The 9,516-nt window shown below is 47.0% G+C and overlaps 1 protein-coding gene and 1 pseudogene across 2 annotated transcripts; one reads left to right on the forward strand and one right to left on the reverse strand.

Annotated features, from left to right (window-relative positions):
• Positions 1-564: 564 nt before the first annotated feature.
• APLNR (apelin receptor) lies at positions 565-4,293 on the forward strand. Of its 2 annotated transcripts, XM_074227739.1 has the most exons (2): positions 565-1,943; positions 4,009-4,293. In XM_074227739.1, the coding sequence occupies exons 1-2, from the start codon at positions 956-958 to the stop codon at positions 4,128-4,130; spliced, it is 1,110 nt and encodes a 369-aa protein (XP_074083840.1). In that variant the 5' UTR covers positions 565-955; the 3' UTR covers positions 4,131-4,293. The 2 variants fall into 2 exon arrangements, with proteins under 2 accessions (XP_074083840.1, XP_074083839.1); XM_074227738.1 differs by having other exon boundaries at positions 565-4,099.
• A 3,807-nt stretch (positions 4,294-8,100) lies between these two features.
• On the reverse strand, positions 8,101-8,757 carry LOC141516753 (histone H3.3A-like; annotated as a pseudogene).
• Positions 8,758-9,516: the final 759 nt, after the last annotated feature.

The raw sequence follows: 9,516 nt of genomic DNA on the forward strand, positions 1-9,516 counted from the left end.
CGGTGCCTCCAGGGACAGGGAGCTTCTTGACTCTCGCTAGTTTGTCTTTGGTACACACCATAGATTCTGCCGTGGTGAGGGCAGGGCTAGGGGTAATGCCAAATCCCTGGAGAACAGACTATGGGGGTGGAGTGGGGTAGAAGGGCTGAACCAGGAGGGCAGCTAGGCTTGCCAGAAACCTCGGAGGATCCTGTGAAATCTCACACCCACTCCTCCCCCTGGACCTTTTCTTCCCTTCTGGCTCTGGCTGGATTGAATCTACATAATTTCCCCAATTTAGAGGGGTGGGGGTAGTGGAGGATGATGGGTTGGGAGAAAACAGAGGGGTGTTAGGAATAGGAAAAGGTGTGAAGGGGTGTCTATGACCGGGGAGCAGAATGTTAAGGAGAAGGGATGGCTGGGGCAGATAAGGAGCGGTGGGGAGAAGTTTGTACAAAAGTTGAAGATAAAACTTCTGCCCAGCACAGCAGGGGTTACCCAGTGACAGGGAGGGAAAAAGGGAGGGGGTGTCTCATTTAAAGATCTTAAGGCTGACTTGTGAGGGGCTGAGTTGGAGGTGGGAGGAGGGAGCAGCTGTCCAAGGAGGAGACAGAAACAGGAGGCAGTAAGGAAATTCTGGCCACATCTGTGGGAGCCTTGACTAGACAGGAGGCAAAGAGGAGAGAGGAGAGAGGAAGAGGCAAGAGGGGGAGCCTGTTGTCTCGCCAAGTTTGCTCAGATCCAGGGGTGCTCTGGAGCCTCAGCATTTGGCCCCTCGAGCTCCTTGCCCAGGGAAGGAAGGACAGATGCGGAAGGGCTCCAGCCACTGAAGAATCATTCCCTGCAGCCAAGCCTCTGGGAGCTGAGTCCAAGCTGAGGGACCCAGAGTGCTGAGGGGGTGACTCACCCACAGGCTGGGCTCGCCCTCCTGTCTCCTGCCCTTCAGCACCTCCTTCGGCCTGGTGGGGACCCCAGGATGGAAGAAAGAGCCGACTTTGACAACTACTATGAAGGGGAGAACCAGACCCTGGAATGTGAGTACACAGACTGGAAATCCTCCGGCTCTCTCATCCCTGCCATCTACATCCTGGTTTTCCTCCTGGGCACCACTGGCAATGGCTTGGTGCTCTGGACCATCTTGCGGGGCAGCCGGGAGAAGCGCCGCTCGGCTGACACCTTCATTGCCAGCTTGGCCATGGCCGACCTGACCTTTGTCGTCACCTTGCCCCTGTGGGCCACCTACGCCTACCTAGACTACACCTGGCCCTTCGGTGCCTTCGCCTGCAAAGTCAGCAGCTACTTAATCTTTGTCAACATGTATGCCAGTGTGTTCTGCCTCACCGGTCTCAGCTTTGACCGTTACCTGGCCATCGTCCGGCCCTTGGCCAACGCTAGGCTGAGACTCAGGGTCAGCGGTGTGGTGGCTACAGTGGGCCTCTGGATCCTGGCCGCTCTCCTCGCCATGCCTGCCATGGTTTTCCGCTCGGTCGGCGAACTGGAGAACAATACCAAGTTGGTGTGTTACATGGACTACTCCCTGGTGGCCGCTTCGGGATCCGAGTTGGCCTGGGAGGTGGGGCTAGGTGTGTCTTCTACAGCTATGGGCTTTGTGATCCCCTTCACCATCATGCTAACCTGCTACTTCTTCATCGCCCGCACCATCGCCGGCCACTTTCGGAAGGAGCGCATCGAAGGCCTGCGCAAACGCAGGCGCCTGCTCAGCATCATCGTGGTGCTCGTGGTCACCTTTGCCCTCTGCTGGCTGCCCTATCACCTTGTGAAGACCCTCTACATGCTGGGTAGCCTTTTGCACTGGTCCTGTGACTTTGATCTCTTCCTCATGAATGTCTATCCCTACTGCACCTGTGTTAGCTACGTCAACAGCTGCCTCAATCCCTTCCTCTATGCCTTCTTCGACCCCCGCTTTCGGGAGGCCTGTACCGCCATGATGTGCTGTGGCCAGAGTGGGTGCTGGGGGGCTGCCCCGGGGGGTGGGGAGAAGTCGGCCAGCTACTCCTCAGGACCCAGCCAGGGTCCCAGCCAGAACACAGGAAAGGGTGGGGAGCAACCCCAGGAGAAATCCATCCCTTATAGTCAGGAGACCCTTGTGTCGGACCAGATCCTGGGCTAAAAAGGATGATCTATTCTCCACCCCTTACCCCAGCTCCCTGAACCCTGGGGAGGGTGACCTCTTCCTTCGTACTCGCATTCCTCTTTGCAAAGCCCCTTCTCCCAAGATCTTTTTCTTCTATTTTTCATCCATTTCTCTCTGTTTTCCTTTTACTGTTTTTCTTCTGGGCCTCAGTCGTCTTCTTTTTTTTCTCCTTTCCCTCCCTTTCCTTGTTCTTATTCTCCCCCTCCCCCACCCCCACGAACCCTAGGTGTTACCATAGGTAACGAGGCAGACCTGAGGTTCAAGCTGAGATGTCACGTCTCTCAAACTAGCGCTCCTTGCTTTCCTCAGTTTCCACTATCTGCTTTCCTAACCTTTCCTATTTTCTTTCCAAAGTCTTTCAAGGGGACCGGGAAAGGAGGAACACAAGGGAATTGCAAAGATTCCTTGCTCTCCCCCCCACCCCAGGAGGCCACAGATGTCTTTGTCCTGCTGTTCTTTAGGGAGGATTTGGAGGGAAAGGGGGCAGGGCTCGAGGAGAGGGATCTGCCTTCCACAGGAGAGGAGACAGTCAGGGTTCAGATGGTTCCTGGATCTTGGATGGAGATGTCAATGGCCTGCTACCAGCCCAGCTCACTCGGGCAGCAGGCAGGATGTCTTAACCTGTAGCCCACCTCTCTCCAGGTTCACCTCTCCTGGCAAGGCCTTAGTAACTCTTTGGAAATGAATTTCTTCTTCGATGTTGCTCTCTCCCTCTTAACACTGGGTTAAGGAAGGGGAAAAGAGGAGAATCCCACTGCTCGGGATTGGGGAATCAGGAAGGGGCATTAGGGGTCAAATTTATAATATCCCATTTGATTTATAGGCTGGAGGCAATAGGAAACACAAAGATGATTGGGCATGGTGCAGGATGTAAGATGATGGGAGACAAAGGAATTTGGGGTTCCCGTTGGAGAGCTACTTTTCTTTCTGTCTCTAAATTCTTCTCTCTATAGACCTCCCTCCCTGACTGTGTTTCCCTGTTTGTAGATCCTATAAGTGTGTGGTGTGTGTGTGTGTGTGTGTGTGTGTGTGTGTGTATGTGTGACTTGATCATTATCACCCCCACCATGTTCCCTAATATTTACCTTGCTAACTTCCTTGAAGCTAAGGAAGTGGCATATTGGGGAAATCTCACCTGTCCCTCCCTGAGACTGGGGGCTCTGGCGGCTGGTCCGTCGCTTCACAAAGAATAGTGTTCAATGAGAGCTCCCTTTAGGCTTCTGGGACTTTCTAGTTGCTCATCCTCTGGAAACTGCGCCGACTACCAGGGGATGTCTGCAGACCTGTCCCTGCGTGGGGCTGGTGCAATTTTCCTTTAGATTACTTTGCTCCCTTTCCCTTGGTGAAACAGGGCCCTGAACTCAAGGCAGGTACAATGCTTCCCCAAGCTCATCCCTCTCTTTCCTCGGACTAGAAGGGAGCCTCCCTCTTGTGCCTTGTTCCCAGGGGGAACAGCTGATTTTAGAGGTCTGGCCTGGAAGTATGAGAGATACTGAGTCAAGTTTCACCTCCTGGGTGGGGTGGAGTGTGAACCTATGACAAGATTAGGATGGTACTGTTCATGTTCCTCATGAGCCCCAGAGAAAGTAATACATATGAACACCTTTTGGGGTGGGGGGGACAATAGGGGGTGTTGGTCCCAGAGGACTCTGGGGATCAAGAACCAGGTATAAGAACTCCTTCTTGGGCAAAGATACAGAAGCAAGAAATGCCCAGCTCAGGATCCATGACCATGTTGGCTGCCTCTGGAAGGTGGCAAGGGCTAAGGAACTGAAGGTGGGGGAGAAGGGAAAAGGGTTCCTGAACCAGGGAATAGACCTAGACTCAACTGCCTTCTCCTACTCCAGACTCTCCATTTGGTTTACTTTCTGCAGGCACCTGTGCCCAGCCTGCTGATGCCCCCAAACCAACCACTCCAAGAGCAAGGGCTTGGCCCTCATGGCCTGGGAAGGGAAGGCAGTATCACCCTAAGGCCCTGCTTCTTGGACTGAAGTGATGCCCAGGATTCTTCTGAAGACACTGGGGGAGCTTCTCTGGACTGAACTCCTATACCTGTTAGTAGTCACACTGTCTGCACCTAAGAGTAGGGACTTCTGGGGTTCCCTTCTCCCCATATGGAGTAGTCATTTTTCTGTTTAGTTTTGTCATTGTGATTAATAAAGTACATTTGTTTTTGAGTGTGTGTCCAGTGGTGTATACAGGGTATTGGGATAGGGAAGAGAAAGTACAAAAACCAGACCCAGGGTGCAAAGACCATGGATGAACGAAAAGGAGAAGAGAGAAAAGGAGAGGCAAAGAAGCGGAGAGATAAAAGATACAGTGAGGGAGAAAGGGAGAGGGAGAGGGAGCAAAGTGAAGGGGAGAAGGAACAGAAGGAGACAAGAATAGGGCAGAAAGAGGAGGGGGAGAAAGGGGAGGTAGAGAAAGAGAAGAAAAAGAGGATGGGAAGAAAGAAAAGAGAAACAGGGAAGAGAGTGAGGAGGGAGAGGGAAACAGTAAGGGGGAGAGATGGAAGGACGAAGAAAGGAACAGCAAATAGAGAAGCAGGGGAAGGACAAGAAAGGAATAGAAAAGAGGAAAAGGAAGTAGTGGGAAAAAAAGAAAAAAGGAAGAAGGGGAAGGGAGAATGAGAGAGAGGGAAGGAGGAAAAGAGATTGGGACCACGGGAGAAGAAAAGAAGGAAGAGGAAGAGAAAAAGGGGAAACAGAGTGGGGGAGAGGGAAAGAGGAAGAAGAAATAGAGGGAGAGAGGCATAAAAAGAGAGATGATGAGGAAGAAAATGGAGTAGAGAGGAGAGGAGGGAAGGAGAGAAGGAGAAAGGGAAGAGGAATAAGAAGAAAGAAGAGAGAAAGTAATGAAGGCAAGATAGGAAAAGGGAGAGGGGGAAATGGTAAAGAGAGAAACAAGAGAAAGTGAGGAGAGGGAGATGGAGAGAGGAAAAAGAGAGGAGAGTGGAAAACCACGAAAAGGATGCTAGTGAGGAACATCGCAGAAATGAGAAGAAAATGAAAGGCAAAAAATGGAAACCAGGAATGAAGATCAAACAAGGATGAAGGGAAAGCAAAGAGGAGAGTTCAGGGATGTCTAAGGAATGAGCTCGAAGGGAAGAAGCCAAGGAGAACAGAAGGTGGGAGAGCTAGAATTGAGCACAGAGGCAAAGATAACTTCTATGCCCAGAAGTCTGGGGGGGCATGATGAGTTGGGGGTTGGGGAAGGGAAAGGAAGAAGTGGTGAACCACAAAACAGATTCACATCACTCTAAAAGAGATGGTGCTGGGGAAAGCAACAGCTGTATCTGATTAATCTCATTTCCTTTCGTGATAAAGAGGGGAAAAACCAGGATGAATCCCCAATTTCCTGATTACCTGCTTGGATACAATTCCATGGGCACCCCAGAGTCCTTTGGGTCTTTAGATCATGCCATCCGGTGTAAGGAATAATGACAGAGCAATTTCAAGATATTTGGGGAACAGAATCTTAGCGAATAGGGAGAGAGCATGAGAACTATGTTGAGGGTTGAGAAATAAAGAGGAAGGAGCAGGAGACAAATGGTGGAAAGCACCCAGGTGCCAAAGAGACCCCTGGAATAGCTGAAACAGAAGGGGAGGAGAAAAAAGAAAGAAGAAAAAGAAGAGGGGGAAGGGGAGGGAGAAAGGAAGGTTTATATTGTGTGAAGGGGTTGTAAAGTATATGAAGACTGCATAGGTAAGTATTGGTCAGGTCGTAAAGGGCATTAAATGCCAAAGAAGAGACTTCAGATTTGATCTGGAGATAAAAGAGAGCTTTTATTAGATTGTTATTATAGGGATTATTAAGTGGTGATGTTTATACTGGTTTCCTTAGAAAAATCGCTTTGGCAACTGAGAGGAGGGACTGGAGAGGGAAGTATATGATATCTCCACAGACACCTTAAAAAATACCAGCAAACAAGGCAACAAAGACAGAAACACTATAAACAAAACATAAAAACGAAAAGATTTCATTGTGACAAGAAAACTTTATGAGGACATTAAATGGTCATCACATCAGAAATGTGACAAACTTTCACTCTGCCTCTGACACTTCCTACCCTCTATTGCCTTGTTAAGTTACATCACCTCTCTAAGCCTCAGTTTCTCCATCTGTAAAAAGTGTGTGTGTGTGTGTGTGTGTGTGTGTGTGTGTGTGTGAAAATGAGGGCCATCATCCTATCTACTTCATAGAGTTATGAGGATCAAATCTAACTTTAGACACTTACTGTACATATCACTTAACGCTACTGGCCTTAGTTCCCTCATCTGTAAATGAGAGTAATAATAGTATCTATGTCCCTGGCAGGTGGTAGATCGTATTATTTATCCCGGATCTTCTGGTATAGTAATTGGCTATTTAGTTGATTAGAGTTCTTAAGTTTTTTAAAAGCTGCTCTTTTTATAATGTTATAAAAATTGTTTCTTGGTTCTGTTTACTTCATTCTGTATCGATTCATCCTAGTCTTCTCCAAGTTTCTCTGAAGCTTTCCCTCTTATCATTTCTTTAAAGTACAGTGGTATTCCAGTCCATTCATCTACAATATTTTGTTCAGTCAAGCCCAAGTTGATGGGCGTTCCTCAGTTTCCAGCTCTGTTACCACTATAAATATTTTTGTACATGAATCCTTTTCCTCTTCCATTGAAACCTTTAGAACATAGGCCTAGTAGTGGTATCATTGGGTCCAAGAATATTCAGTTTACTCATTTTTGGGGCATTGTTCCAAGTTGTCTTCTGGATCAACTGGACCAATTCATAGCTCCACCACCCAGTACTTTAATGTTTCTGTATTCTCAAAACCCATCCAGCATTTTTCTTTTCTTTTTCTTTTTTCTTTTTTTAGTTTTTGCAGGGCAATGGGGTTTAAGTAGCTTGCCCAAGGCCACACAGCTAGGTAATTATTAAGTGTCTGAGGCTGGATTTGAACTCGGGTAATCCCAACTCCAGGGCGAGTGCTCTATCCACTGCGCTACCTAGCCGCCCCCAGCATTTTTCTTTTTCCAGCTTCGTTAGTGTGAGGGGTGTGAGGATAAAATTCGGAGTTTTAACTTGCATTTCTCTAATTAATAGTTGGAACTTTTTTCTCCCACATGACTATTGATGGCTTGGATTCCTTTGAAAACTGCCTATTCATATCCTTTGACCATTTATTAATTGGGGAATGGTGCTTATTCTTATAAATTTGAATCATTTCCTTAATTTTTGTAATGAAGACTATTATCAGAGAAACTTGCTGTGAGGATTTGAGGTTTTGCTTTTCAATTTAAGTATTTCCTTCTAATTTTAGCTACATTGATTTGTTTTGTATATATTTATAACACACCTTCTCTATTTTAGATTCTGTAGTCCTCTTTTCCCCTCGATTGGTCATGAATTCTTCCTCTATTCATATGATTGATTATTTGTTCTTCAACATTATTTATAATCTTAGCCATTTAAATCTAAGTCATGACCCCATTGTTGTATGCCCATTGTTGTATGCCAGTGAAACCTGGACAGGACCATGGCAGGAAACCGAATTGCATCAATTTAAATTGTCTTAGGAAGATTCTGAAGATTACCTGGCAGGAGAAGATCCTTTCTTTCTTTTTTTTTTTTTTTTCAATTTATAACCAGTTTTATTGCAAAAGGACCCTGTACACATTTAGATCAATTCTAGTATCTCATGATTTTAGCTACCCAACAAGTCATTAACATACAGAAACATACATCATAAGAAGCAAGAACTATCACCCATCCCTTCTGCATATTAGCAGCTTGTCACTCCAGAGCAACAATGCTCACTCACATCACTGAGGTCTGTGAACAGTCACTTTTCGCATTCATCCTGAATGAAAGATGGAATGACTAAGTACAATTGCAACATATTATAAACAATTTCTTACAGAAAAAGGTTGCAAATGAAAACCAAAGTATTTTACAGAATTTACTACAAAACACCATAAAACTGCCTTCACTTAAGCTCTTTCCTCCCATATCCTGCCAGCCAACTGGATATCTTTGGGTATGATAGTAACTCTCTTATCTATCTATCTATCTATCTATCTATCTATCTATCTATCTACCTATCTATCTATCTATCATCTATCCATTCATTCATTCATTCACTTATTTATTTATTTGGTTTTTGCAAGGCAAATGGGGTTAAGTGGCTTGTCCAAGGCCACACAGCTAGGTAATTATTAAGTGTCTGAGGTCGGATTTGAACCCAGGTACTCCTGACTCCAGGTCTGGTGCTTTATCCATTATGCCACCTAGACGCCCCGATAGAAACTCTCTTGGCATGGATGGCACACAGGTTGGTATCTTCAAAGAGACCCACCAAATATGCTTCCCCAGCCTCCTGAAGGGCACCAATAGCTGCACCCTGGAACCTCAAGTCTGTTTTGAAGTCCTGAGCCATCTCCCTCACCAACCACTGGAAAGGGAGTTTCCTGATCAAAGACTCTGCTGTCTTCTGATAACGGCGAATCTCTCGAAGGGCCCCAGTACCAGGCCGGTAACTTGACCCCTCCAGGAGACGGGACACTTTTCCTGGCAGCCTTTGGAGCCAGCTGTTTGCGTGGAGCTTTCCCCGCAGTGGGCTTCCGAGCAGACTGCTATGTATGGGCCATCCTCCTCTGGATCCCCCGCCGATGCCCCGGCTTCTGTCCGCTGGGTGATACCATTGGCTCCCCCTCACTCTGAGTAACTCAAGCCCGGGCAAACTCTGGCTCCGATCAGCAACCCGACCTCTCTGTGCCCAGGGAAGCCCCTTTCTTGAACTAAACTGCCAAGCATTCAAACTCTCCTGCAGAGAACTCAACTTTGATGCTCCAATGCCAAATGGGCAAAAAAAGACGACTTTATGAAGGTCCAGGTTCCCATGATGGTCAGAAAAAGCAATACAAATGATGGTATCCAAACCGCTATCCAAGCCCCATTGGTTTGAGTTCCTCATTGTCTTACTAGGGCCAGGTCACCCAGCATACCTTGGCCTAACCACATCACCTAGCCATACCATCCTATTTAGACGTCCCACAGAGCAACCAATAAGAATTCTGAGCAGGATTGTTGGATCTCAGACCACAGAAGGAACTTTCCCTAAAGTTTCTTCTTTTTTCTCTCCTTCCTTGCTATCCTTTGAATGAATTTATGATGAAGTCAAGCTAATTATAATATTTTTATCATACATCAATATCCCACTAAATGGGTTTTTCTGGGTAATTGCAGGCCCAGTTCCACTAAAGATTTGTGACTTTCTCATAAGCATCCAGCATGGTGTGTTTCATCAGAGGAGGTGCTATGTCCTATGAGAAAAGACTTTAACATAGTGATGTTATTTTGGTCTCTTTGAGAATGAAGGACAATAACCAATAAACCACACAGTTATT

Source organism: Macrotis lagotis, chromosome 3 (genome assembly GCF_037893015.1).
Source record: "Macrotis lagotis isolate mMagLag1 chromosome 3, bilby.v1.9.chrom.fasta, whole genome shotgun sequence".
In the NCBI taxonomy this organism is placed as follows: Eukaryota; Metazoa; Chordata; class Mammalia; order Peramelemorphia; family Peramelidae; genus Macrotis; species Macrotis lagotis.

Bases quoted from the DNA above. Each gene is read 5' to 3' on its own strand.
- APLNR (XM_074227738.1), top strand. From the start codon at position 956: ATGGAAGAAAGAGCCGACTTTGACAACTACTATGAAGGGGAGAACCAG.